Here is a 26,983-nt window from a genome sequence, read left to right on the forward strand (position 1 = left end):
TCTTAAACCAAAAGCTTCCTATTTAAATCCCCACCGTTTCCAAAATAAAAATAAAATAAAACGCAAAAAAACCTTCTCAGAATCATGATATAAATTGTGATCTCAGATATTTTTAAAAAAAAATTAATTTCTTTTTTGCATATTTAAAAAAAAAAATTAATTATGCGAAAATAAAATTAAAAACATTAGACACATCTTGTCATTTCATAATTAACGTAAATTGCGAGTCACATCTTTAATCTTATTCAGGATTGATATTTAAAATCATCATCTATGTTTCTAAAGAAAGAAAAAAAAACCATAAAACTTTTGTATTTATGTAAATATTGGCCTATTTATAGTTTTTGTTTTAATCACGTTAAATGTTTATGTTTTATTAATTTCTTTTGTTTATTCCGGGTCCATAATTATAAGGAACAATTAATACTGTTTTTTTGTAACTATCCTGTACATAACTTATATACAGATACAAAACCTTTATCGATATATATCGTTTCCTACCTAAAGTACCTTTATTATTGAAGGAATGTTTAAAAAATAAGTAAATAAAAATTACTGTAAAAGATCAGATAGATTTTTTCTCTCCCTTTATTATGTACAATTCCGTGCCTACGTCAAATAAATTTTGGAGTTACAAATAATTAATTCTCTTACCTCATTTTTGAATTAATCATTTTAACCTCCTCTTGATTGCGATGTCTACTTTAAATTATGTTTAAATATATCGAAGATAAGGAAATACTAAGGTGTCAAAGCAGGGATAGATTTAATTTTATAAGTAGGAATGGAGACCAGAGTAATATCTGGGGCTTCTGGGCGCGCGTCAAAGTGTCGGACCCCCTTCCCCGGGACGTGGGGGGTATGAAAGTAATTGCACTTTTAGGAGGAAATCTACCTTCAAGTCACCTTGAAAAATTGTCAACAAATACAATTCCTGTCCTTTAGTTGCTTAAAATTCTCGGAATCTCTTTTATAAATCCCCTAATTCTTCGACGTTTTCACCACGGAGATGTATTATCTAAAATACATGCACGTCCGTGTTTTCACTGACCTGTCACCTCTCACCTGTGGCAACAGAAAAATAGGCCTAGAAGCAAGCTTTACCTTTGTTACCTGTTGAAACTTCAAGAGATTGTAACGACAGAGATATACTTATTTCCAGAGATAACGACACACTCGTCTTTGTGGTGGATGGTACGATCTTTCATGTTGTAGGCATTTCTATAGTTAGGGCGTACTTACCCATCAATCAAACTTAAAAAACCCTTTCAATTCTTCCCAGGACCCCAGTGAGGAAGACTAAAGCGACTCTTTCTTTCTTGGAAATTCTCAGGTGGCCAACTCTACCCGAGTCATACTCCCCCTTTTTGTAAGTACTTAGTATAACACTGCGATTTTATCAATTTATCTCGATCTTTTGGAAGGATCTCGTCCTCCCGAGGGGTAATCACTTACCGCAATCACTGTGCGTGGTTTTCAGAGTGGGTAGCACCTCGCATCAGATCCAACATTATAAATTATGATAGCGCATATTTATATTATTGCTAAACTTTAATTAGACAATTGAAAAAACAAACAAACAAACATTTGTTGATAAATTTATCAATTACTACCATTACTCAACTTGTTACTTGGTTTGTTATACCATTTTTAATATCAAATTAACGAGGTTTTAAACAATCTATTATTGGCAGTGATTATAATAGCTCTATTGATGTGTTGACGTTAATGTTTCGTATATTTTAGTAAATATCAGATTAAATTAATCACAAAGTAACGAACGTGTTACCATGGCGACTAATCAACTGATTATATTGTATAAAAATAGTTAATAATAATTATTTATATTAATGCCCATCCATTTTATGGCTTTTCATAAATAATTGTTTTATTTAATTTTTTGGTAAGTGCAATTAGTACTTTTAATTAAAGCTGCATTAGTCTTAACTAATTGCTAAAGATAACTAAAGAAGATAATAGAAAATAATAACTCTATCAGATCTAAATCTTAATTAAACTTAGTCTAATATAAATGCAACTTAATGCTCCGTTTTTTTAAAAAACCCTTCCATGGAACTCATTAAAATCTAATTAAACCCTCATTATTTATAGCCTAATTAGTAATTAAATTGTTAGGCTTGGTGTTTGAGATTTAAATAAATTTGGATGATGACTTTAAAAACTGACTTAACTGATGACTGACTTAAATAAGAAGACAAATATCACATACCTGAAACTTCTTCCACAAAACATTTTGATCTTTGGTTAAAACTTAGTTGGTTAAATTAAGCTGAAGCGTTAATTAATTAATTAATTAACTTAAAAACTATCCAATTAATGGAAGACTAGCTAGCGTTAAAAACTATAAAGTTATCTACCGTTTTCTTACGATATAATAAAAGCTCTTAACGTTATCACTAAACTAAAAAAAGGTATATTAAATGTTCTTTGGTAGTATTCTTAATAAGTATATTAAATGAGTTTGTTAAAAAAAGCTATTGGTATTATAAAAAAAATCCCTAATTGTCACTCCCGGACTTAATTAATTCTCCATGTAACGATATTTCCATTCGTTCAAAGGCACAAATGTTTCCTTGACAACCTGAGGCGATGTCCATCTCAACAAGTAATGAGGACCACCGGCTTTATCGTTTGTTCCTTAATTAAAACGGAAATTGGCCCCGTTTCAGTTACAATCCCTAATATCCCTTAATAAAAGCCCAAAGACGTTTAAAAAGCCCAAAATCAGGAGTGTACTAGCAATAACAAGTAGCGGGATATCATACATCGTGAACGTATTCATTGTAAAAAAAGTTGTTAATTTCTACAAATAAGGTGCTTACGAAAACCGAACGATGTTTTTGTAAAAATAACGGTGCACAAAATATGCCACAAACAACTACGCAACCCAAGGTCTGTATATGCGCAAAAAATTGCACTATTGTACGCAACCCATGTATCAAAACCAAAAATAAGGCTTTTCTAGTAAGAACTACAGTTATCGATATATGTGCAAAAACGTGTGCGAGGAATATGCTCAAACATTACGCGTCAAAATTAAAACCGGCACAATATGCTCAAACATAGCGCAACAAAATTAAACCAGAGCAATATGCTCAAACAACGCGTCTAAACTAATACCAGCGCAATATGCTCAAAATGTGCGCGTCAAAATGAACACCAGAGCAATACGCTCAAACATCGCAAGCGCAATAAACAGCTTGCCAATTTGGTAAGCTCTGATGAAAAATATTCGTGCAAAGGCAAAAAGTCACTTACCGGACTTCCTTCCACCTCCAAATGGTTGTTGAGCAACAACAGCGCCAGTTGACTTGTCGTTGATGTAAAAGTTACCAGCTGACATCTTTAAGGCCTCAAAAGCCGATCTGGTAAAATTCCTGTTCAAATAAAATAATGAAACAAACAAAAGAACATAATCCCGGTTAATTAATGTTTTTAAAACTGATGTAATTAAAATAAATGATAAATGTGTTTGTAGGTTAATGTTACTGACTCATCCTTGCTGAAAACAGCTCCAGTTAAGGCATACGGCGTCGTATCTGACGCGAGTTTCAAAGCTTCCTCCACTTTATTGTCAGGATAGACAAAAACGGTTGTCAGCGGTCCAAATATATCTTCCTTCATCATTTTATCATTGGGATCGGTAGTTTGTACTATGGTTGGTTCAACGTAATATCCGATTCTGCCAAAGATATTACGCAAAACTATTCAAGTACCAATTAAAACTATCATTTCTTTTTCCATCAAGAAGTACTTTGACAATTGACGCTAAATTTCGTTGAAAAAAACTTATTAAAACAATTCCTCACTTGTCATCAACTTGTCCTCCACCCAAAATCTCAAGATGGTCGCTTTTCCTAGCATATTCGATATAACTCGATATTTTTTGAAGTGACCTCTTGTCAATTACAGCTGACATAAAGGTATCGTATTCCAAAGGAGAGCCAACTTTGAGTTGCTTACGAATTTCCAATAACCCTTCTTTGATCTTTTAAATTTTATCAAAATACAAATAAAATATACAACAACCCCCGTTGCCAACACACATATTTAATGATATTTCACATAATATACACAGGGATAGATTTATTTATAGAAGTAGGAATGGAGAACAGAGTAATATTCTGGCGCGCGTCAAAGTCAAGAACCCCTTCCACGGAACGGGGAGGGGGATATGAAAGAAGAGGCGGGTGACGTCATAGCGACAGAGGTAAAAAGGAATTACATATTCTTCGCCGTCTCCGTCAGCAACGTGATGAAAACGTAGGTTAAGGCAGCCAATAAGATAATTTAAACCTTTCGTTACGTGTTGGAGGGCTGGGCTATGAGTCGGACTGAAGTAAATACTAATTAACCATTCTCCATTCCTACTTCTAAAATTAAATCTATCCCTGATATAAGAAATGTACCTGAGGCCATATTGACTGCGGTACATAAACACGAGTGCAGGCTGAGCATTTTTGCCCTGAAAATTCAAAAGCGGCTCTAATCGTCGAAGCAACAACAGTTGCAACATCGGCCGATTTATGAATAAAATGAAAATTCTTTCCACTGCATTCTCCGACTAATCTCGGGTAGTTTTTATAAATTTCTAGATTTTCCGACGTTTGTTTCCATAATTTGTTAAAAGTCCTATCATTTAAATTATTATTCTTATTAATTCAATTTAATAATATTAATATTAATTCGATTGTAATCGCGCTTACACTCCACTTCCGGTAAAATTAATTCCGGCCAACAATGGCGACTTTGTAATTGCATTCCCAAAGACGGGTCCATCAGCGGGAATGAAATTTATCACTCCAGGTGGAACACCGGCTTCCAACAACACTTTCATAGTGATATAATTGGAGAAAACGGAAGTGTCGGATGGTTTCCATAACACTACATTGCCCTGCCAATATTACCTCGCGTTAATTAACGTTTCAAACACCAATTAAGGTGACTTTTAACGACGTATCTACCATTAAGGCAGGCGCAGACGCTAAGTTCCCACCAATTGCTGTGAAATTAAAAGGCGATATGGCAGCGACAAACCCCTGTATATCATTTAATATTTTTGTTAATTAATTAAAACCTCCCGTTTTAATTGCGGTTTACGAATTAATATTCGAACCTCAATTCCACGAAATCTGAAAGTACTTCGAGTAACTTTGGGATCAGTACTTATTGGTTGATATTTCAAGTGTTCCTTGGCAAAATACGCGTTAAATCTAAAGAAATCCGCTAATTCCGCGGCTGCGTCTATCTCGGCTTGCCACGCATTTTTAGCCTGTTATATTACGTCATAATTTTAAGTTTATTGGACTTAAGTTAGGCCTAACTCCCGATAAGTAAAGAAGTAATTAAGTTCAAGTACTTGTCCCAACATCGTAGCTGCATTCAAATCCATTCGGTATTTTCCCGAAACTAAATCAGCTGCCCTTAAAAATATCTTTATTTTTTGGGAAATGGGAAAAGATTCCCATTCACCTCTAACAGATTCTGCCGTATCAATTGCCGATTTTATAATTTCCTACATTAAATTAATTACACGGTTTTGATCTTAATTGTTATATTTTACTGTATATACAATACATCGTTAATTCAGACTAGGAGGATAAATACTGCATTTACACCAGGAGGCCAAGCTACTTAGTGATGCACTATGTCCGCCAAGTAGCCTGGTCTCCTGGTGTAAATGGTATTAATCCTCCTAGTCTCAAAACGATGTATAGTTAACATACTGGAGTTGCCCAATAGTATTTTGCGAGTTTTTTGGCATGATCAAAAGGCTAAGAGATAAAAATCAAATTTGTGCTGAAAATTTGGAAAATTTGGTTCCCTAGTCGGCCGTAGCTTTTGTCATACCTGAACCTGATACTGAACATTGTCAGTCTTAATTTCTTTTCCACCGACAATTATGGGAACCTCAGTGCAAGTATCTTTGTACTTTGCAAGGGCAGTTTCCAATTCTTTTCTCTCTTTACTGCCCTTGAGGTACTCATACATGGGTTCATTATTAACGTGGAAATCCTCAACATTAGCAGCCAAGTTTATAAACCTTCAAATAGTTTATTGTAATACTTGTTTATAACAAGAGGAACGTGTTTAAGGGGACCCTACACGCTCAATAATTGGCGCAAAAAACGTGGGGTTCGTTGTTTTAGTTACAAAGTATAAAAAAACGTTATCCAGAATAACATTAAAGTCTGTGTATTTGACGCTTTATACGTAATGTTTGGAGAACAAAGTTTTAAGGTTTTTTCTAAATATTGGGCATTCAACATCGCAATTAGTGAAAAGTCTTTGGAATAATTTATAAGATAATGAATTTTATAGATGGCCCCCATTTAAATTAGTGCCAAACATCGAGCGTGTAAAGGCCGCGTTAGTTATTGTTTTAAATACCTCTTAAGTTGGGGATTTAAAAGGGTATTTTTAAAAAGTGCAGACGCTCTCATTTGTATGTAGTGTGTGTAAAATTTTCTGTGTAAGTAAAAATTTGTGAAGAGTTTCTATCAATGCTAAGCTGTCATTTAATTCTTTAAATAATAAAGTTTGTTTATACTAACTAATCTAACAGATTATAATTATCACAAGGTCTTATGAGAAATATGATCATGTAGACTGTAATGATTATTCTTTTATTATTTTCGGATTTTTTAAGGAGCTAGGGGTTTCAAGCCATAACAGCTCCGTTGGGTAGGGCAATACAATTTATTTTTAAAGGGGTGGACATTTAAATTTACATAGACATTAAATGAGTTTTTAACTTAAATTTATAAACTTGCATAGAGGTAGAATTAATGATTTTAAGTTATTGAAAAAATAATCCGAGCATGCTTTTGAATGTATGGGTATAACAAGGGGAGGTCACCACATGATACCACCATGTGGTGCACCACTTCGAGGGGGCGGGGGACCGAAACTTCCGAAATAATAAAAGTAAAACCAGGGAAGAAGCCATGCATTAACGCTATCATTCGCTTCCCTGATTAATTATTTAAGGAAAAGGAAATCAGTATTTTCTCACAGTATTGTTGTAATCACTTCAGCCTAAGCACATAACCCGTTTCGAACTTATTTTAATGAAAATGTATAATATTCACCACGACAATATATACGTCCACCTCCCACGAAGTTTTTTGACCGACTAAATTGCAATTCACCTCGACAAGCAGACGACACGAAACTAAGAAGAAACGAGAAACTGGAAATAAGCCAAAATATTGTCTATATATCACACCTTGTTTCAATTTCTAGTATCCTCATTGGTTGAATTTGCTATAATGTTAATTAAAAACGATAAGAGAATTAAATGGCTTTTATCTTTCCAGCAGTAATATAATATAATGAATATAAATACAATATAAACATAAAAAATAATTATTTTAGGACTAATTTTGTGATTAAATATTTATTTCCATCATGAACTACAAATTTTCATTTTTAATTAATATTCTTTAACTGGTCCTGGTATGTCTATTTAAGAAATTATAAAGATATTTTATGCGCTTATTCATATCATTAAAAGCCTTGGGTCTGATCCATTTATAATGATAGAAAGTTTTCTTCTTTTTAAGCAACATTTGATATTCATTTCCTTGAAAACCCCTAAGCCAAAGTGGTACATCACTCATTGTTCTAGTTGGGTGGATTTTACCATCACCCAGGATATCTGAGATGAATGATTTAAATATTTTTAATTCGAATTCGAGGGGTACTATATTAATAATCCCACCAATATAATCATTCTGTCCAAATAAGGCTCTTTTTTCTGCCCAAGAATTCTTGACTTTGAATCTGGGTTTTGTAATTAGAGGCTTCCCATCCTTAAGCCTTGGTAATAAACCTATACACAACCACGAATAAGCTTTGAATTTAATTACTTTTAAAAATGAAATTACGTTTAATTTATTATACCTTCCTCCATCAGAGGGTTTTCATAACCATATCTCCTAATAAATGGCTTTCTTTCCAAGTATCTGACAGCAGTAACATTTATTGTTGGAACCCTACACTTTAGTAAAGGGCTACAAAAACTCCAGATTAATGAGCCTACACTCATTATTTTAAATTAAAAATTATTCAATCTAAATGTATCAAATTATTATTATTAAAATAGTCCGCAACAAGCACATGTCCCAAATCGGACAAGCGGTGAAAAATTGTGCAACAACAGTAGCAGACTAAAAACATGCTAAAACGGTCGAGTTGGCCGTGGAAATTTATATTGATTAACCTCGTTATTTCCTCAAATCTGGTCGGCCGTAGTCATACTTGTCAGAAAAGTGAACTAGAATGAACCGCTTTTTAAGCAGACTACAATGTCTGCAAAATCGCGGGAAAGAAGACACTAACTTGCATAGTTTCCTTTATTTCTTCGCGAATAATGTTTATTGAATCGGGATTAAGTTTAATTACGGTACTAATTTAATAGCTAAAGATATGTAATTCAAAATCTGTTCATTTCGATTCAAATTTGTTGAAAGATAAGTGTAAAGATGAGTAAAGTGTTGGATGAACAGGCCGGAAGATTGGAGGAAGCTTTCCGGCTTCTGGAAGGCGCGAAAATTCAAATTTTGGATAACACGCGGACCTTGAATGAAACGCAAAAATCCGATTTAGAATTAAAATTTCAAAACGCTAGTGACGCGTTAATGAACTTAAATTTCACGGTTCGCGATTTAATCAAATCCGAAACTGAGAAAAATTTACAAAAAAATAAAGATGAAGAACAAGAAATTGATGAATGGGATAATTTGGATGATTCTGAGTTTTCCGAGTTTGACATGGTTAAGGTAAGTTTATCTTTAATTATGTTTTTGGTCGAAATTAAATGACCAGATGAACCAGGCCTGCGAGGAATTTGAAAATAGTATGTCAATGGGAGACCCAAATAAAAGTCGCGTAGACGAAGATAGTTTTAATGAAGGCTGTTCAACTGACGAGGAAATTGAAAATCAACCTCCACCAGATAGTCTAAAAATATTAAAAGAATATTTCGGGCACTCCAAATTCAGACAGTAATTAGAAACGGACCATACTTTGTTACCAAGATGGGTTACATTAATATAATTATTCATAATAGTGTACAATGGAAAATTATATCATCTATCTTAAATGATAGAAGGGATAATTGCGTAGTAATGGCTACTGGTTCGGGGAAAAGTTTATGCTATCAATACCCCGCTGTTTATAGTCAGAAGGTGACGGTAGTTATTTCCCCACTCATATCATTGATGCAAGATCAAGTACTTTCATTGAAGTAGGCAGTTTTGACTTATGGTATCCATAAGTCCATAAGACGTATAAGGAGCTAACAGTTCTGACCCTGAAACGTCACACCCTTCTATCTCTTATTGGAGTTTCATCCCCCCTAACGGTTGGAAACAGTATTCTACGTGCAAAAATGCCAACCAGAGAGGGGCTGAGTGACGTCAGACTATCTCTTCCCCCTAGCCAGTTGTTAGCTCCCTATTCAATGTTTTATGAACTTATGGTAAATAACCAGGGCCGTAGACAAAGGAAACGGCGCCCTGTGCTTGCAAATGTTTAACGCCTCCTAATATAACTGGGGTCAAATTAACCCCTATACCCTATCGCGCCCTGGGGCAGCCGTCCCTGCCTAGCTACGGCCCTGTAATTAACACTAGCGCACTAATTGGGGGAAAAACTTCTAGGTCGTCAAACATAAGTGCGTGTTTTTTAGGATCTGCTCAGCAAGCAAAAGGAAAAGTCATAAAAGAGCTCATGAGGTTTGATTTTGATTTCCGAAGCCCCCGCCCCCCCCCTTCGCAGTGTTAATTTTCAGATCTAAAGATGCGTTGTTGATTTTAAAGAGGTGAACATCGACTGTTGTACGTAACCCCTGAATTTGTTGAAGGGGCAGTTGGCATTTTAGAGGAAGTTGACGAAAAAGTGGGAATAACTTTAATAGCCATTGATGAAGCCCATTGCGTTTCGCATTGGGGACACGACTTCCGCGCGAGTTACAGAGAGTTAGGGACTCTAAGAGACCTTTTCGTCCATGTAAATTAAAATTAATTGACATATCCCCATATGGCTCCCAAGTTCAAATATGAACGTATAAATTGTTAAATTTTAAGGTCCCTTTCATGGCATTAACAGCAACCGCAACTGAAAATGTTAGAAATGATATTGTAAAGTCGCTCAAGTTAAAAAATGCAATTATTACTTGCACTAGTTTCGATAGGTATTTATTGAAAACCATCGAGATTCTTTCACACGTACCGTAGCTAATTTTACATTAAATTAATTTCTTAATTAATTCTCAGGCCAAATTTGTACATAGAAATTTGTAACAAGTCAGGGTCACCAGAAAATGACCTACTTCCTCTTTTGAGAGGTCACAAGAAAGATAATTGCCAAGATGGACCGACTATTATTTATTGCCCAACTAGAAAAGTTGCGGAAGATATTGCTAATATAGTTAAAGGTTAAATAAAGATTTTAAGGAAATTAAAACTATGTTGATTAGTGTTAAAGTATTTTATTACAATTACGCGCAGATGCCGGCATTAAATGCGTCAAATACCACGCTGGCATGACACCCAATGATAGGAAAGACGCGCATACGAAATTTGTCTATGATAAAGTCTCGGTAATTGTTGCGACTGTCGCTTTTGGAATGGGTATCGACAAGCCCGACGTTCGACGCGTTATTCATTACGGGGGTTAGTCAATTCAATTCAATTACAGACGCGTCTAACGTTAAACTTTATAGGCCTAAATGATACGTTTATCTATAGCTCCGAAAGATATTGAATCATATTACCAAGAGATCGGGAGAGCGGGTAGAGATGGATTGCCAAGTACTTGTCACGCTTTTTATAGCACTGGTGATTTTGGCATTTGCCGATACTTCGTGGGGACGGTCAAAAGTCTCGAATTCGCCGATCATCGCATGAAAATGATTGACGAATTAGAGACTTTGTTCATGACAAAGAGTTGTCGTCGAAGGACGCTATTGAAGTATTTGGAAGGAAAGGAGATTGAGACGAAAGAGAGTGAAAATTGTTGCGATAATTGCCGAAAAAGGTTGTAAATTTATGACGATATAAGGCAACTACTAAACAAAAATTGGCGAATTTTGTTTTATAAGAATTGAGGACAAGAAAAGGGTTTCGAGAGGAGAAACCTCACGCGTATCTGTTGAGAAAGATTACGGCGGTGAAGCCAAGTTATTACTTGAAGCGGTCGAGGAAATGAATGGATACTACGGAATAAAGATGTCAATTTTGGTCTTGCGTGGTTCAGTAAGTTAATTGGCAATTGCCACGAATCAGTACACTGTCCAGGTTGTGACGCGAGTAAGTACCTACACCTCAAAATATTTCTTACAGCACAGTAAAAAAGTCACTGATTGGATGAAAAAGAAACCGATATTTGGCAAAGGACAGTAAGTAACTTATATTGTCACCCAAAAAACGAAAAAGTTTCTGTAAACTTCTATAGATCAAAGACGGAGGAATGGTGGACTGCATTCGCTCGATTACTGAAGAATGAGAAGTACTTGGAGGAAAAAACGACCCGCAAGAATAAATTCTCATATAGCGTGGCCAACATATCCGAAAAGGGTCGCCAATGGCTTCAAAATGGACGAATGACCAACGAATACACCCTGAAGTTATTACCAAGCGCGGAACTTGATCTCATTGAAGGCGTTAGAACGTTTAAGCCGAGAAGCGCGGCTTTGGACATCCCGAAAGATAAGTTAGTCCAGGTTTTTATTATTAATAATGTTAATTAGGTACTTCCAGTGTAATTAATTTAATTACGATTCGTTAAAGACATTCCATGCTTGTTGAAGACTTTGGAGGTAAAACTAATACCGAAACGGAAACAGAGACTAAGAACGAAGATGGTTTAGTACTTGGTAGAGAAGAGAGATTAAGAGTAAGCTGGTTAAAATTAAAATTAATTAGGATTAACAGTGTTAAGATCATTTTCAGGCCGATTTATACTACAAACTAATCACGTTAAGAAACGATATAGCTGTAGCGGAAGGATTGGCGCCTTATATGGTATTCAGCAATAAGAATTTGCTCCAACTTTCAAAATATCGTCCGTCAACGACGGAAAAGATGTTAGAAATACCCGAAATTCCTCAAGCGAAAGTTAATAAGTTTGGCAAACAAATTGTCCAGTTTATTTGGAAGTTTGCCGTGACGTACGAGATACCGTACGATGTACCATATTCCGAACCAGAACCCGAAACGCAGCCCCAATTACCATCAGGTTCGCAGCAAGACGATAACCAAAATGGCACTACCGTAAGTATAACTTCAAAACAAACTAATTAATTAATTAAACAAGATTTTATTTTTAATTTCATCATTACAATTAGGAAACTGCGGTAGATGATGCCGAGGAGCCAACACAAAGCTGGCTAAGCAAAGAGACAGCTACGGTAACGCAAGAGCAGAAGAAACGTAAAGTTCCCACTTGGGTTTACGCAAAAAGCGCCGAGACTTCTTCGTCACTCGTCGCTAAAAAGCTTAAAAAGAATAAACTTTTCAACCATTAATTAATTTCCATCCATTAATGAACATCTAATTCATGTGCATTTCGTGTGTAACGAGCGCTAGAAATGTAATGTAAATAACACTATAATTCTTCTTGTAAAATAAAGTTTGTTTAAGATTGAAAAGCAATTAAATTTATTAGTCCAATTAATAACAACATTAAAGAAAGTAATTAGTTATTGAAGGATTTCTACTTTTTATTAGTTTATCAGAGTGCAAGATATCAAAAGCTTGCTTTGCTAAATGCAATGCAATTGCTGCTGCATTAATTTTTAAGTTTATTTTAATTAGAAGGAGATGAAGATTTCAGGTTTGTTTCTAAAAGCGTGGGTTTTAATTAGCGTAGCTTATTCCTGATCAGCGCCACCTACCCATAGCGGCGACTTTGAGAACTACTGTAAGCGGCAAGCCAATCAGATGTCGCTAAAATCTGGTGACGTCACTGACTGGCACTCTCGGCCGGGGTCTTACCAAAAATGACGTCACCAGATTTTAGCGACATCTGATTGGCTTGCCGCTTACAGTAGTTCTCAAAGTCACCGCTATGGGTAGATGGCGCTGATCAGGAATAAGGCTGATTGAGCGTTCTCTAAAACATGTATTTATTATTAAATTAATATGCAACGAAAATTTTAGATTTTCAAGGGTTTAAGTAAACATTGACGCGTAAGTAAGTAAGCGCAACTAGTCCTAGAAAGTTGTTCAACAATCACATGATTGCTTTCACCTCCATGCCAATTGCAATGACTTTTTCTTTAAGTAGAGTCGCTTGGTGTTTCTCGACACATCGTTTCACGTATGGTAAATAAAATTCCGTGTCGTGATTGGGTGGAAGTAGACCCAAGAACGCCGAAGGGTGAAGCATCTCCGCTAATTGCCCTAATAAATCTATATATAATTTCGTGTTAATTAAGATTAAATCGAGCTGAAATGAAATGAAATAAAAACGGATTTATAATAAACCTTGAAATATTTGGTCAAATAGTTCGGTATCCGTTTCGGGTTTCTCCATTTCTTCTTTGACAATGGCGAAGAGTTGACACCATTTTTCCGTTTTATTGTTAAAGGTATCAGCGGAGTATGGTAGTAATCCATTAGGATGTGTTGCGGATAAGATAGCGATTGCGTCTTGCCAATCGTGAGATAAAACTTGCAGGCTCAAGTAGCCACGCGTTGTCGATGGGACATTCTTCAAGAACTCGCGAAAGTCCGACAATACTTTGGGTTTGCATAAATCTGAGCATAGAAGACTCTAACAGATAGAGAGTGTATGTGTATGTGTGTGTGTGTGACGCAATTATTAATATTATAGGCCTAATAAAAAGTAATATTCACTTGTAATCTCAAGAGATCTTCGTTGCAATGCCAACAGTGACAATAAGGTTCACCGTCTAACGTTTGTTTCTTCAGTAAACAACTTCTAGATATTCCTTTGCCATTGAAAGGTGGTAAATCGCCGCAAAATGTAAACCTCGTACCGAACAGTATTGCCGACTTTGACTATAGTATAAAAATGATTCCTTTTCAGTATTTCACGGAATACACCGCCGTGAAACTTTTTATTTTACCAAAGAATGGCCCGATCTACCACCATAAGGTTTTTGAGGTTGTTGAAGTCGATTAAGATAGATTTTTAAGAGTAATGTCTAAATACGAAAGATTAAGAAAAAAAAAATTATCCCAGGAGATAATGGCGGCATTAACTTAACTTACGATACAATTCTTAGTGGCAAAACAGCAAAGTTTTCTATCTATTAAATTAATTTAAAAAACATGCATATATGATCTTCGGAACTTATTAATTAAAATACGAAAGGAAAAAAGTTTAAATAAATAAAATTTTCACCGCTTAATAGAGCTTCTAAATATTCCTTGATTAACGGAATATATTCAGTTTCGTATTGACTAGAATCTTTCTTCATAATCTCGATAATCTCATCAGGAGTTAAATGCGTTAATTTAACTAAATTAAGCAGACATTCTATAAAAGCGTCGGGTCGAAATTGCTTGACCATCTGATAAGTAATTAAATCCTCCGTTAAACCATTGAAGAATGCAATAAAGAATAATTATCACACCTGTCCAAATGGTGTGATTTTCCCATCCAAAATGAGTAACTTGTAAACTTCAACTAAAATAGGTACTAACTCTTCCTAGAATATTTAACACCAAATTAATAATCTCTAGAAGTCTATTAACTAATGAGTATTTGAGTACTAATCACTTTAGAGATTGAAAGTATCATATTTTGCGTGGCTTCCGTATTCCCCTTTCGATACAGAAGAACTACAACTGCTAATGTATCGCCTGCCACGCTTTTCTTGCTGGTAATACGTTTTTTAAGTAACAACATTGCTTTTTCTACATTAAAAATTTATAAATAACATTAATTTAAATTTAAATTAATGCCGTCGTTAAGTTAAATTAAATTAAATTAAACACGGAAACCTGTTCTATAAGACGATAAATTTGAAAGTAGTATTATTTTCCATAATAGGTTTGGCGTTTCTTCAGCGAATATTTCCAAGATATTCTCGCAAGTAGACTATATATATATTTAAATAGACGTAATCTTAATATTTTTCACTTAAATACGATAATTTATAATTATTAAAATAATTAATTACGAGCGGTAAATCAGCTGTATCGTCAGATTTCTGATCTAATAACTTTTGAGTAAGGTACAAGACCAAACATTGCATGACGTGTTTTTGTTTGACTTGCGCTTTCAAATCTTTAAACCGTTGTAAGATATTTTCAACAGGAAGTTCGGACAATACGTAATATCTATTAGCGATTTCCTGTTCACTCGTATCAGTTGAACTAGTGTAAAATATAAGACCTCCCTTTTAAACTTGTTTTTATTCAATGCGCAATAAATAAAGATTGTAATTGTCGTACCACGCGTAATAATCGCCAACTAGAGCGCAAGATTCCCGATAAAGCTCCATTCCTTCTCTACCACACTTTTGTTCCCCAACCAAAAGTAAATGCGATCTTAAAATCATGTGACCTTCAGAGAGAAGGTGTAAATATGTTGGTGGACTCGAGAGACGATTCAAAAGACCAACTTCGAACTAAAATTGTTTTGATTGCAAATTAGTTAACCCCCTTCAAAAGCCTATCCCATCTATCTCTTACAAAATCTTGAAATAACTGTAAAGGCGATGGTTTTCTTAATGAGTATATGGTGCAGCTATTGCCTTCTATAGAACTAATTAAATCCCCAAATTAATTAGAGTTTATTTAAAATTTAAAGCGAGACTCTGTCCATATGGTTGCCCCCCCCCCCCGGGGTATTGATGGTACATAGAGTCTCGCCTTCTTTTAGTATCATTCTTTACTCGGTACTGGAAAGAGAATCATCTGTGGTGGAAACTAATACTAGATGTCGATCCGACATTATGAGTTGTTCCACCCCAAAAAAGGGTCGTAAACCCACGAGACATACTGGGTCTCTGCTACTCGGATAGACCTTCGACAAAGTTTACTAAATTAGTAAACTTTTACAACGGGTAATTGTGAACGTATTTCGTTACTTGTTCAGAATAACTTTGCACTAACGCTCGATGAGCTATTCTGAGCGTGTAAGTTTCGAGCCCAGTTTCTGTCAAGGCGTGAAGTAAATTGTGTTCCAAAGCGACGCTTTTGACCAATGCAGTGTAAATGTAGTGAGAAACGAGTTCCACTTTTTTTCCTTTGGCGGTGACATCGTACAAGAAGCCTTCTTGGGGTCCGGTGAAAAAGCAGTCGACCGCGTCAAGTCTCGAGTTTGCCTTGGAATGTAATGGTGAAAAACGTGATGCAGCAGTATCTTCTGTGGCCGCGGCTACAGCGCTTAATGGATCTACTATACGATCAGAGCTCTCTGTTTCGGCGCAGTACGTGGGAACCAAATGTAAGTCGTGCAGCCCGCAATGTTCGGGACTGGGTACAAATCGTCGGTACAATAAGGTGATGGCTCTCGCTTTCATCAAAGCTCCGGTACTGTTGACGCATTCGATTCGCGAGTCTATATTAACGTCAACGTTACATCCTCGAGAAATGTTGGTAGGTCCCAGTACTTCTTCCGGATGCGTCAAGATGTTTGTGTTCGTAACGTTAGCCCTTTCGATAGATTTCATTTTTATCTCTATTGGAAATGAGGCTGGGTCCAACTTTGTCTTCAACGTATCTTCAAATTCAGTGTCTATAATCCCATCAGGATGGAAACAGTCAAATTTCCACTCAACAAAATATTGATCGTCGCTGATTAAATCAGAATCGCTGTCAAGGTTTATCTCCTTTTCCACAAACGAAGCTTTGATAGAATCAAGACTGCTGTTTTGTTTGGATATTTTAACCGAAGTTGCTCTGGCTTCTTGCTCCAGCAGAATTTGAAAAACATGAACCTCATTGGTTCCCAGACAGGCAAAGTAATCCTCGCAAAGATTAACTTCTTGCACGGCGAAATTAATTTGCAAATCCATCAAATGATCAAAATCTCGAAATTTTTGCTTGGAAACTTCATGGACTTTGCTACTGAAACCGTAAACTTGGATAATTCTACCCAAGCTGATGGCTAAGGTTCCAGTTTCTTTACAGCAAGCGATACAAAGAGCAATATCACTGAGGGGAAGCTCAACCATCTCTAGTTGACCAGCGACCGAAGAAAGATTGTTTGGCGTCCCGCATCCTGCTATTCTAACTCGCATCGGTTGCCCCTTCATGTCCACCCACCAGTTTAAATAGGCTCTAACGTAAGTCATGGATGGGTTGGAATGTCTGGAGGATTTTCTTTCCAAAGTAGCCACGTAATTAGCGGAATCGCAATAGATTAGCTGTTTGACCTGATCAACTGTCGGGAATGTGTGTAATATGTGGCCTCTACGATCAAGATCCCTAACTTCAACGCAATGTTGTACAGTAGCTACCAGCAGCTTTTCTTGAGCAGTGCACAACGCAACTGGCTCGTTTTCTGCTAAAAACACATCCTGAGAGACGAAATGGTGGCAGGAAATCACCCGAACCATTCCTTCGGGGATACCTAATCTACTTTCGCTTGATTTCATGTTTTTTGCCGCTTATATAACTTATTACGCGAGACTAACCCATATCATTTTCACGAATTTATAAATTGGCTTTATTTAGCCTAAATAATAAAACATAGTCACCAAAGGTCCACTTCATTTATGTTTTCGATGTTATCTTCTTTCACAAATTCACAGTTCAATAAATCCTTCATGGTACACTTGGTTTTAGTGTTCATAAATCAACACAACATCCCGAAACCACGACACAAAGCCTACTGTCAACATTTCCAACCCTGCATAAACACGTGACTAGAGACTAACCCCCCCTCCTCACATGCTTGTATTACGTAACTATAATTCAAGAATAGAAATAAGCTTATTTTTCATGATCAAATTAAATTCTTAGTAGGTTTGTAAAATGTAAAAAAACGTTTTTGTGAATTAATACGGAAAGTATATTCCATCACAAAATGATGGAAATATTTTAAACAAACAAATAAACAATGTCAATAGGCCCTAGATCAACCTTTCACCCCTGTCACCTTTATGAGGTGGAGCGTGTTATATTTACTGCCAAATATTAATAAACACGTATTTGGTAATGAGTGAGATTATAATAACGCATTATTTTGGCCTATTTTTCTTATCATAACAATAGGAAACTGTCATTACATCATTAGACCTCCAGTGTTTGAACTGATATTAGTGACTCATTTTGCGCAGTGTTTAGCCAGTGAGGTGGCAGTATTGTCGTGACACGACGTGGCAGGGATTTCGTAGTATTTCTGAACGTTTGCCAAGTCTTTTTGTCATAGCGTCAGCCATCTTTTACTCGCAGAAACCGGTAAGTCTATGTATTTTGTGTCATTTATTATTCGTTCTCTAATATAAAAGGATCGTGTACTCTTCAAATTTATTATTGTTTGACTATATTCGTAAATAGTAACGTTTAAAATCTTTAAGTTAATCGCGAGTTGGAGTTACCGAAGTGGGAGTTAAATTCATTATAGTTAAGCCTAACGGCTTCGTAATTTTCGTCGACAACGCTGTGTGTGTAAACCTCCCCTCCCAATTTTAGGTAAAAATGTTCGTAATTTAGACATAGTTAAGGAGAATTATTAATTCCCCACTCCGTAAAATTGTAATTATTTTTCTTAAAATTAACAAATTTTACGCAAATATGTGAATATATTTAATCGAATTGTTTAATTAGTAATCTAATTAATACTGAGGAGGGTAAGGCCTTGAAACAATAGGATAACATTGAATAATTACGCCTAGTTTTTTCTTTACCTATTTGACCTTGTTCCATTTAAGAAAACCTTTTAATTGCTTATGTCTTAATTCATATTTAAATTAGCCTTCATTTGCATCCATTTTGCTTTTCTTTCCAGATCAATTTTGGTGATTTCTGCTAGTAAACTCTTCAAACATGGGAAACATCTTTGCTAATTTATTCAAAGGCCTTTTTGGCAAGAAGGAAATGCGTATATTGATGGTAGGACTCGATGCTGCTGGTAAAACCACAATATTATACAAATTAAAGTTAGGAGAAATTGTAACGACAATTCCAACCATTGGTAAGCCAATTGAGTTATTTAAGTGGGGAGCTGCTTTTAATCATTTTTGGCGCGTTTTTGGTCAGGTTTCAATGTTGAAACGGTAGAATATAAGAACATCAGTTTTACCGTATGGGATGTCGGTGGTCAAGATAAAATTAGGCCTTTATGGAGACATTACTTCCAAAACACGCAAGGTTTGATCTTTGTGGTAGACAGCAATGACAGGGAAAGAATAGGAGAAGCCAGAGAAGAATTAATGAGAATGTTAGCGGAAGATGAACTTAGAGATGCTGTCTTATTGATATTTGCAAACAAACAGGTAAATATCTTGTCCTCTCCCCCTCCCCCTTAATCCTTCCTGAACTAATCCTAATTTACCACAATTAGGACTTACCAAACGCCATGAACGCCGCAGAAATCACTGATAAACTGGGTCTACATTCCTTACGTAATCGTAACTGGTACATTCAAGCAACATGTGCCACAAGTGGTGACGGTCTCTATGAAGGGCTTGACTGGCTTTCCAATCAGTTGAAAAATCAGAAATGAACGCACTTTCTAATAAAATATTTCCTTGAACCCCATCTGCCCCCTCAAAATTGGTCAAAAAAACAAAAGAAAAACAAAATTCGGTAAAAAAAAACTGTGCTTCTCATTACAAAAACAAAATCAGCAAATCAGATTAAAAAAAACGACCAAAAAAAGTAAAGAAAAACAAATAAAAAGGCCCCTTTCGCGTTCCTCTTTAATTTTTAATATTTCTTAAAATATAAAACTTTATATATTTAAAAAAAAATTCCATAGTTTAAGGAGTAAAAAACCGTAATTAAATATTTGGTAAAATTAAATTGTTTATTTTAACTCTTGGCCTTTTTTCCCTTCACCAACGTTTTTGCCTAAATAATCCGCAATATCGCCTATTTTATATTTACTGTAAGAAAAAGAAATTACCGAAATAGTATGACAATTTAAAGAAAGCTGTTACGATGGAAATAAAAAAAAGAAATACAGAACTTTTTCAGTTGTAATTTATCTCTAACGTTTATTTTTCTGATCGTTTTATATATTTGTGTTTAAGAAAGAATAAAAACTCAAACCAATTGTATTTTTTCTCTTTACTCCCAACGTAACTAGCTTTCAAATAAAAATAAAACAACATCAAAATTCATTGTAACAGTATGAAATTAAAAACAACAACAAAATTGAGTTATTTCGAATTGGAACAGTTGTTTTTTAAAAAGAAAATAATATCGGGGTCTAATTAATTTATGGGAAAGATTCGGAAAATATTTTTTTCCCCTTCTTCATTTCTCAATATGTACATAATGAAATAATTTTTAAGTTAAAAGTCGGCGTTACATCCCGTTAAGAATAAATTTAAACTAATTATAAGCCTAAATTTATTAATAAAAAGGCACTGAGTTCATCTTTTTTTTCTATTTTTCTTGCCCAAAATTTTCAACACTTTGTATACTAAATAGTATCGGAAATCTTTCGAACTATAAAAGAGAAAAAAGTGCTTTCATTTTTCTTTTTTGAGTGAAGAAAAACAATTCATGTAAAAGTCTGTACTTTGGCACCCGTAAATAGTATATTCTGCCATCATTATAGCTGTAGAGGTTTTTTTTTGTTCTGTATTGGTACTAAAAATAAATTTTGTCTAGTAGAATTTGCGTTTTTTATGCATTGCGGATTTATTTAGTGTGATGTCCTTGATTTATTACTCTTTGGTTGCGTATCACGTGTCCATTGCGGCCTTGGTTTCGTATTTATCACGTGTCCGGCTCCGGTGAATTTCACAAAGGCGGAAGTAAGTACAGTACTTTTATCGGATATTTATTCTAAGTATTTTATCATTGTCTATGGACAAAAAACATTATTTTGATTATTATCGTTTCAAAGTATTAATAAAATTCGAAAAGTTTATAGTTTTCTAAAATTGGGCCATGATTGGACGCTGGTGCTTATTTCCGCACCTGCGTCAGTGTGTGGTCATGGGTTTATCCCTTCCCCCCCGGCGTATTTTGAATGTTTGAAACCGGCGGTTAGCCGTGGCGTAAAATCCAGCAGTTCATTATGATGTTCAAAATCGGAAATTATACGCGTTATAAGTGATGTTTAATTGAAAAATATTCCGTCATACCAGGATTGATAAAATAGCTACAATGTTATGGTGAATTATTAAGTTATTTTTCAATTATGAGATCGAAAATATAACTTGACCGAGGGTTAAGATATGCAACCCGAGTCACCGAGCGGCGAGTGGCTGGCCGCCAACTGCCGCCAATTTCTAACGTGGGCCTAGGTTTATTTTAACTAAAGGACTAAACGAACTCCTCAACATTTTACAATGCCAACATAAATCTTGGACAGCGATGGACAAATGGACAGACGAAATATTGATCAAGACACATAAATGAAATGGTAGGCTACAATTTCTATCACGGGAATTTATTTTTCTTAAGCAATGTTTGTTCTGTAAAAGTTTGACGGTCTGATCCCGATATAGTTCATTATATTTAATTATTAGTCATTTTAGCTACTTAAATAGATGGCAACACTTAATTTTCAATCGAAAGTAGCGTACATCATGTACATTTCATATAATTGGTGACTTTAAGGTGATGATTCTTTCCCTCCCCGCGACAACTAACTTGATTGCGAGTTTTGGACCCTTTTTTTTGGGGCATTTTTTGTTTCCATAGTTATTAGTATTCTGATCAACTTTGACCTTTGAAAGTAAAAAATAAGGGCTTGATTGAGTAGTATAAGATCACAGCCTTTGAGTGTGTTTACGTTTCGTGGGAAGATATCATGGGGTGCTACTGTACTCTATTCTAAGTGAAGGTCAATTTAATGGCGGGTCCCTTAATGGACATCAATCATTTTTGCTCTTTCACACTGTCTCGTTTTCATTTATAAAACCCCAATCAAGGCAGTGATACACCGCTACATATCATTCACCATAATTGGATTTCTAGTTACTAAAATTAATTCAGTTTCTAAGGCAAAGTCGCGCAATTTTTTTTCTGCATACAAGACTTATGTTATACCACTTATATTTCACCCCGAACCGAACTGAACCGATAACTCTTACATTAACGAGAGAGAAAGTCTTGGTCCACCAATAGGCGTAATTATTGGTAACCAATAAACGTAGGCGGCGTTCGAAGTACAACAAACCTATGTAGAGAGTGCCGAAAATGGTTTTTTTACACAACTACTCAAGTGAATATTTTTTTCCGGTACATATTGACTTACAAACTTCACTGCCCAAAGCAATTTCCAGAGTTAGGAATATTTCAAAAAAAGTTAAAAGTCTATGCTTTTTGATTTAATCTTATTACCCTAAGCTCTGGTTGATGTTACCAACAAATACTAAGTACCATTCGAAAGAGGACAATTTTTTCTATCATACCCTCATAGCGTTTTCGCTTAACATTTAAATTGTCATAGTTTCTCAGACACCTGAAACTTTCTATATCGCTGTATGTGAATTGGCTTCTAAGTAGACGCGTAATCTTACCGTGTGTGGGAGTCTTTCGTGCGCTGTTAATTATAAATAATGTGATTTAAATATAATCAATTCTTGGCGGCGGTCTCAACCTAGACCCAATTTTGTCAAAGCACGTCCGGAGGGTCCAAGCACGTCCGGAGGGTCCCCGGCGATCCTTCCGAGAACGAGAGGGACGTGACCTCCAAAAATATTGAAACGTTTTTTCAGGCCAGCCCGTCCCGCCTCTAGAGTAGCCTTTCGCCGAGGGGCTCGACACTCTTTATAGGGAGCTAACAGCTGGCTAGGGGGAAGAGATAATCTGACGTCACGCAGCCCCCCTCTGGTTGGCATTTTTGCGCGTAGAATACTGTTTCCAACCATTAGGGGGATGAAACTCCAGTAAGAGATAGAAGGGTGTGACGTTTCACGGTCAGAACTGTTGAAATAATAATATTTCAGTACCAATTTTGAAGATTGACTAGCAACTCCCATCGTGGTCACTATAATAGGCTCTGATAAACGCGTAAAAATTATCGGCGGTATTGACAAAAATTGTTCAGGGATAACCTGACTGAAAACATAATTAAGTTTCATGCATTGAGTTCAGAACATATATCTTTCTATTAGAACTCAATGGTTTCATGCCCCACGATTTTCACCTTAAGCCTTACACTAACCCTAGCCTGTCAAAAAATAAACAACGCAAAAGGAGAAGGGGGTAAAAATAAACTTGACACGAGGGGGGGGTAGGAATATCGCGTGCAAAATACCAACTGCATTCACTCCGATACTTCTGGGTTGCCAAGGGAAACCGATTGTTTATTCGCCTCTCTACTGTAACTTAACGAAAATCTTAATGGTGGGAAACACTATAGGTTGACTGAAGTGTGTTGTACTGTTGTTGTGACGGACGCTACCTATAACATTCATAGTTGGTCAAAATTAGGATAAAATATTCGCACGTCGCGTAACATCGCGTTGGTAACTCGCGTTTAATTATTTTTAAAATGATGAGGAGGTGATGATATAGAAGGTGATTCTCTCTATTAATAATCGCATCACTGGTCAAGCGTGGTCAGTTTATATAGTAGTGTCCCGTTATGAGTGAGAAACCACGGGTTCGAACCCAGTTAGGCTGCGCACCAGTTCCCTTCGCAACAGGTTAGTATTTCAGTTTTATTGTTTTTAATAATGGGACACTTTTTTGGATATCATTTCTATGCCTAATTATAAGGTATTTGATGTATATATTAACTTATATTTTCATGGATACTTTATAAGTATATTGAGATACACTACAATTTTGTAGGTGTATTGTATTTGAGATAATTTTCATTATTATTTTAATGGTGTCTCCAATCTCAGACAGGACCAACAGTCCCGTAACAAACCAATTTTTTCTAGGAGAATTTCAGTTCCTTTTGTTTGAAATTATTGGCTGAATTAAGGCTTCTATAATAATTAAATTTATTTACAAACAAAACCAACTTTTTCCGCGAAATATTACGAAATGTAAAAAAAAAAAAAAAAACAATTCAAATAGAGTTGATAGCATCTTTTGACGACATTCCGCGATAATGATATTCAAAAATGAAGTATCCACTGATATTAATCTCGATTTTAAGGCATCAGGAATTTTAATTATGTTTTTCTACCTTAAAAGGTAGAATTCCAGGAAAATTACCCGTAATTTCTGCTCTGTCCTCTCCAAATGGTAGAGAATCGGACAATATCGGTGGTGTCCGAGTATGGTTTCCTTCTAAAGACGATCAACAATCCAAAATGATGCCTCCAGTCTGTACAAACGGTTTCATGTCCTCTGTAGATCGCCGTTTCTCCCTGGACCAAGTCCGTTTAGGCTCGTTTAAAAGTGGTGTTGTTAAAAACTCTTCGGCGACCTTTCTCTCCGCCGGGAAATTGACCTTGAAAGGACATATGAAATCGGCCATATCCTTGGATGTTAGTTTGGGTGACTTGGAAACGGTCAAACGTATGAGCGCGGCCGTACCACTTGGCGGACTATGGTTAAGAACGGACAAAAACAGGCTGAGAACGCGAGCCAAATCGGCGGACAACGCGCGTGACGATGCGTGGACGAGTGACCTTTCACCCGAAGATATTGACTCGGGTCAATTGGGAATGTGTAGATACACGCCTTTACCGGCCATTGGTTGTTTAACCAAAGAGGAAGCCGCTGCAATGCAATCTGGGAAATATTCTCACGAAGACTTATTGGAAATAAGTAGACCCGATGTTGACAGAGAGTTGAGGAATTTACAAGGATCCTTGTTGGACAATGGTACGACGTTATGGAATTCAACAACGGAAGTGACCCTAGAAAAGCCCAAATTACCGCCATTGAGACCCATAGTTCGGTCTAGAACTTTTACCATCATTTCCTCCGCTTTATCCAATGGTGACGATAATGGAAACGAGGATGATTGTAAATCCAATGAGGTTTGTACAGCAAAAAGTTAATAACTCGAAGTAACTAAGCATCCAAGCGCGTTTGTCATAAGTAATTATGTCCTACAGGAGGAAGTGGACGACATGTCCAACTGGGAAGACGACAGAAGCGACTCGACTGAAACCCAAATGTCAGAGGACGACGGCATCGTAGACGACCAAGAAATCCTGGAAGACAAGCCTTCGGATGAGGAGGAAGTTCATCTGGACACTCAGGAAACCGATAGAAACAGTGAGAGGGACACGCTTTTGTGTGTAGGCATTCGTCTACCAAACGGAGACGAGTTGCAAAAATACTTTGATTTCGAGGACACTCTCGAAACAGTCTTGAACTTTGCCCTGCATCGATTTAACGAAACGTCACTGACGGAAGTTGAGGAACTGCCTCGATACCAATTACAATTGGACAATGGCGAGGAAACGCCCAGGGTATTCGACGATTTTACCAAAACGCTATGCGAACTCGGAATACCCGATCGAACACGGTTTTATCTACAACCCGTTGAAAATGAACAAGGAGCCAATGATAGTTCTTGAAAATAAACTGGGATCCAAAGTATAGTTAGTTGTAAATACAAGTTAGTATACCATCGTTGAACGCGCGTAAATAGAGCGTTCTATATCCTGGCTGGGATATCATATATTAACGCGTACAATTTTTGAAAGCTCAAGTAGTTGAAGATCGATAACCAAATAAAATTTCATAGCTTATTTTTAAGCATGTTTAGGACTACTAAATTTAATTTTTATCGGAATTATCTTAATATTTTCGTTACATAACTGCCGCTGCCTAAAACTTTATTGAGAACCGCATATTTTGCAAATTATTTCACACTTTCACGAACACAGTAAGCAATAAAAAAAATACACACTATTTATTGTAAGGTTGTTCCGGGGCAGTCCGCACTATTTAGTGTAAGCTCGTTCCGGGGCAGTCCACGCTCTCTAGTGTAAGCTTGTTCCGGGGGGCAGTCCACGCTCTCTAATGTAAGCTGGTTCCGGGGCAGTCCACGCTCTCTAATGTAAGCTCGTTCCGGGGCAGTCCACGCTCTCTAGTGTAAGCTTGTTCCGGGGCACTCCACGCTCTCAAGCTTTATTGTAAGCTTGTTCCGGGGCACTCCACGCTCTCAAGCTTTATTGTAAGCTTGTTCCGGGGCAGTCCACGCTCTCAAGCTTTATTGTAAGCTTGTTCCGGGGCAGTCCACGCTCTCAAGCTTTATTGTAAGCTTGTTCCGGGGCAGTCCACGCTCTCAAGCTTTATTTTAAGCTTGTTCCGGGGCAGTCCACGCTCTCAAGCTTTATTGTAAGCAGGGATAAGGGAGTCAGATGGATTGGAAATGATGATGGGCGACCTGCGGCACCATATCTCTCCCAGTGTACCTCGCGCACGCCCCTACCATTCCGTAGGCGATTGCTAAGTGCTGCCGCGTAGCGCCATTTTATTTGAATGAGAACTAGCTTCTATTTTTGAGATAGAGGGAGCGTCCTTTACAATTTCGTCCGGCACGACCCTACCTAACCGCTGGGAATGATGGGAGGACTATGGTGCCGTAGGTGGGGGTACAAAGGCAACGCTTAAGGTATGGGGGTTTCCACTCCATTACTCTCTCCTTCAAGTTGTAAGCTTATTCCGGGGCAGTCCACGCTCTCAAGCTTTATTGTAAGCTTGTTCCGGGGCAGTCCACGCTCTCAAGCTTTATTGTAAGCTTGTTCCGGGGCAGTCCACGCTCTCAAGCTTTATTGTAAGCTTGTTCCGGGGCAATCCACGCTCTCAAGCTTTATTGTAAGCTTGTTCCGGGGCAGTCCACGCTCTCAAGCTTTATTGTAAGCTTGTTCCGGGGCAGTCCACGCTCTCAAGCTTTATTGTAAGCTTGTTCCGGGGCAGTCCACGCTCTC

General features: G+C 36.6%; 7 protein-coding genes and 1 long non-coding RNA gene across 10 annotated transcripts in view; 4 read left to right on the plus strand and 4 right to left on the minus strand.

The window, feature by feature from the left end:
* Positions 1-1,532: 1,532 nt before the first annotated feature.
* On the minus strand, positions 1,533-7,185 carry P5CDh1 (delta-1-Pyrroline-5-carboxylate dehydrogenase 1). Of its 2 annotated transcripts, none has more exons than XM_089866207.1 (13): positions 7,037-7,185; positions 6,412-6,489; positions 5,872-6,064; positions 5,748-5,795; positions 5,381-5,536; positions 5,138-5,293; positions 4,986-5,060; positions 4,728-4,915; positions 4,431-4,653; positions 3,831-4,009; positions 3,515-3,703; positions 3,280-3,398; positions 1,533-2,658 (listed from the first exon to the last, which is right to left on the minus strand). In XM_089866207.1, exons 2-13 carry the CDS (start codon positions 6,462-6,464, stop codon positions 2,543-2,545), a joined length of 1,695 nt encoding a protein of 564 aa, XP_089722333.1. In that variant the 5' UTR covers positions 6,465-6,489; positions 7,037-7,185; the 3' UTR covers positions 1,533-2,542. The 2 variants fall into 2 exon arrangements, with proteins under 2 accessions (XP_089722333.1, XP_089722334.1); XM_089866208.1 differs by having other exon boundaries at positions 7,113-7,178.
* A 219-nt stretch (positions 7,186-7,404) lies between these two features.
* mRpL51 (mitochondrial ribosomal protein L51) lies at positions 7,405-8,205 on the minus strand. The gene is made up of 3 exons (XM_089866246.1): positions 7,927-8,205; positions 7,745-7,855; positions 7,405-7,681 (listed from the first exon to the last, which is right to left on the minus strand). Exons 1-3 carry the CDS (start codon positions 8,069-8,071, stop codon positions 7,467-7,469), a joined length of 471 nt encoding a protein of 156 aa, XP_089722372.1. The 5' UTR covers positions 8,072-8,205; the 3' UTR covers positions 7,405-7,466.
* Positions 8,206-8,311: 106 nt separating this feature from the next.
* On the plus strand, positions 8,312-12,676 carry LOC149702406 (bifunctional 3'-5' exonuclease/ATP-dependent helicase WRN-like). Its single transcript, XM_089866218.1, has 15 exons — positions 8,312-8,804; positions 8,860-9,029; positions 9,095-9,271; positions 9,687-9,761; positions 9,846-10,035; positions 10,113-10,219; positions 10,302-10,462; positions 10,536-10,700; positions 10,776-11,064; positions 11,129-11,282; positions 11,370-11,425; positions 11,482-11,739; positions 11,817-11,922; positions 11,979-12,299; positions 12,374-12,676. The coding sequence occupies exons 1-15, from the start codon at positions 8,508-8,510 to the stop codon at positions 12,551-12,553; spliced, it is 2,706 nt and encodes a 901-aa protein (XP_089722344.1). The 5' UTR covers positions 8,312-8,507; the 3' UTR covers positions 12,554-12,676.
* On the minus strand, positions 12,659-17,886 carry LOC149702407 (BLOC-2 complex member HPS3). The gene is made up of 14 exons (XM_089866217.1): positions 16,091-17,886; positions 15,896-16,026; positions 15,693-15,765; positions 15,453-15,628; positions 15,179-15,374; positions 15,000-15,096; positions 14,776-14,912; positions 14,630-14,704; positions 14,398-14,566; positions 14,265-14,302; positions 14,120-14,197; positions 13,887-14,051; positions 13,515-13,803; positions 12,659-13,439 (listed from the first exon to the last, which is right to left on the minus strand). The coding sequence occupies exons 1-14, from the start codon at positions 17,600-17,602 to the stop codon at positions 13,261-13,263; spliced, it is 3,315 nt and encodes a 1,104-aa protein (XP_089722343.1). The 5' UTR covers positions 17,603-17,886; the 3' UTR covers positions 12,659-13,260.
* A 382-nt stretch (positions 17,887-18,268) lies between these two features.
* On the plus strand, positions 18,269-20,794 carry Arf1 (ADP-ribosylation factor 1). Of its 2 annotated transcripts, none has more exons than XM_089866244.1 (4): positions 18,269-18,407; positions 18,958-19,143; positions 19,209-19,444; positions 19,513-20,794. In XM_089866244.1, the coding sequence occupies exons 2-4, from the start codon at positions 18,996-18,998 to the stop codon at positions 19,672-19,674; spliced, it is 546 nt and encodes a 181-aa protein (XP_089722370.1). In that variant the 5' UTR covers positions 18,269-18,407; positions 18,958-18,995; the 3' UTR covers positions 19,675-20,794. The 2 variants fall into 2 exon arrangements, with proteins under 2 accessions (XP_089722370.1, XP_089722371.1); XM_089866245.1 differs by lacking the exon at positions 18,269-18,407 and adding an exon at positions 18,465-18,641.
* On the minus strand, positions 19,695-22,826 carry LOC149702409 (uncharacterized). The gene is made up of 2 exons (XR_016381734.1): positions 22,652-22,826; positions 19,695-20,985 (listed from the first exon to the last, which is right to left on the minus strand). It is a non-coding gene; the product is annotated as an uncharacterized LOC149702409 (long non-coding RNA).
* Hk (potassium voltage-gated channel subfamily A regulatory beta subunit hyperkinetic) overlaps positions 21,141-26,983 on the plus strand; it is a 63,866-nt gene continuing 58,023 nt past the window's right edge. Inside the window, exon 1 of the mRNA XM_089866237.1 lies at positions 21,141-21,549. The gene's annotated coding sequence lies outside the window, so the exon portion shown is untranslated. The remainder of the gene's footprint in view (positions 21,550-26,983) is intronic.
* On the plus strand, positions 23,163-26,810 carry LOC149702411 (uncharacterized). Its single transcript, XM_089866239.1, has 3 exons — positions 23,163-23,782; positions 24,285-25,078; positions 25,157-26,810. The coding sequence occupies exons 1-3, from the start codon at positions 23,722-23,724 to the stop codon at positions 25,622-25,624; spliced, it is 1,323 nt and encodes a 440-aa protein (XP_089722365.1). The 5' UTR covers positions 23,163-23,721; the 3' UTR covers positions 25,625-26,810.

The sequence above is a fragment of the Phalangium opilio genome, unplaced genomic scaffold (assembly GCF_054372755.1).
Source record: "Phalangium opilio isolate 3A_F unplaced genomic scaffold, DU_Popi_V2 ptg000017l_1, whole genome shotgun sequence".
Classification (NCBI taxonomy): domain Eukaryota; kingdom Metazoa; phylum Arthropoda; class Arachnida; order Opiliones; family Phalangiidae; genus Phalangium; species Phalangium opilio.

Excerpts from the sequence above, each read along its gene's own strand:
- P5CDh1 (XM_089866207.1), bottom strand. The coding sequence starts at position 6,464 with ATGAGAGCGTCTGCACTTTTTAAAAATACCCTTTTAAATCCCCAACTT. Across the intron at positions 5,796-5,871 it reads ATGTTCAGTATCAGGTTCAG|CCTTTTGATCATGCCAAAAA; the intron begins GTATGACAAAAG and ends TTTATCTCTTAG. Across the intron at positions 5,537-5,747 it reads AATACTATTGGGCAACTCCA|GAAATTATAAAATCGGCAAT; the intron begins GTATGTTAACTA and ends AATTTAATGTAG.
- mRpL51 (XM_089866246.1), bottom strand. The coding sequence starts at position 8,071 with ATGAGTGTAGGCTCATTAATCTGGAGTTTTTGTAGCCCTTTACTAAAG. Across the intron at positions 7,856-7,926 it reads AAACCCTCTGATGGAGGAAG|GTTTATTACCAAGGCTTAAG; the intron begins GTATAATAAATT and ends GGTTGTGTATAG. Across the intron at positions 7,682-7,744 it reads TGGACAGAATGATTATATTG|ATATCCTGGGTGATGGTAAA; the intron begins GTGGGATTATTA and ends CATTCATCTCAG.
- LOC149702406 (XM_089866218.1), top strand. The coding sequence starts at position 8,508 with ATGAGTAAAGTGTTGGATGAACAGGCCGGAAGATTGGAGGAAGCTTTC. Across the intron at positions 9,030-9,094 it reads GGGCACTCCAAATTCAGACA|TGTACAATGGAAAATTATAT; the intron begins GTAATTAGAAAC and ends TATTCATAATAG. Across the intron at positions 11,283-11,369 it reads TTTTGGTCTTGCGTGGTTCA|CACAGTAAAAAAGTCACTGA; the intron begins GTAAGTTAATTG and ends TATTTCTTACAG.
- LOC149702407 (XM_089866217.1), bottom strand. The coding sequence starts at position 17,602 with ATGAAATCAAGCGAAAGTAGATTAGGTATCCCCGAAGGAATGGTTCGG. Across the intron at positions 14,705-14,775 it reads TGATACTTTCAATCTCTAAA|GAAGAGTTAGTACCTATTTT; the intron begins GTGATTAGTACT and ends TAAATATTCTAG. Across the intron at positions 14,198-14,264 it reads TTGCCACTAAGAATTGTATC|ACATTACTCTTAAAAATCTA; the intron begins GTAAGTTAAGTT and ends TTTCGTATTTAG.
- Arf1 (XM_089866244.1), top strand. The coding sequence starts at position 18,996 with ATGGGAAACATCTTTGCTAATTTATTCAAAGGCCTTTTTGGCAAGAAG. Across the intron at positions 19,144-19,208 it reads AACGACAATTCCAACCATTG|GTTTCAATGTTGAAACGGTA; the intron begins GTAAGCCAATTG and ends GTTTTTGGTCAG. Across the intron at positions 19,445-19,512 it reads TGATATTTGCAAACAAACAG|GACTTACCAAACGCCATGAA; the intron begins GTAAATATCTTG and ends TACCACAATTAG.
- LOC149702411 (XM_089866239.1), top strand. The coding sequence starts at position 23,722 with ATGAGTGAGAAACCACGGGTTCGAACCCAGTTAGGCTGCGCACCAGTT. Across the intron at positions 23,783-24,284 it reads ACCAGTTCCCTTCGCAACAG|GTAGAATTCCAGGAAAATTA; the intron begins GTTAGTATTTCA and ends CTACCTTAAAAG. Across the intron at positions 25,079-25,156 it reads ATGATTGTAAATCCAATGAG|GAGGAAGTGGACGACATGTC; the intron begins GTTTGTACAGCA and ends TATGTCCTACAG.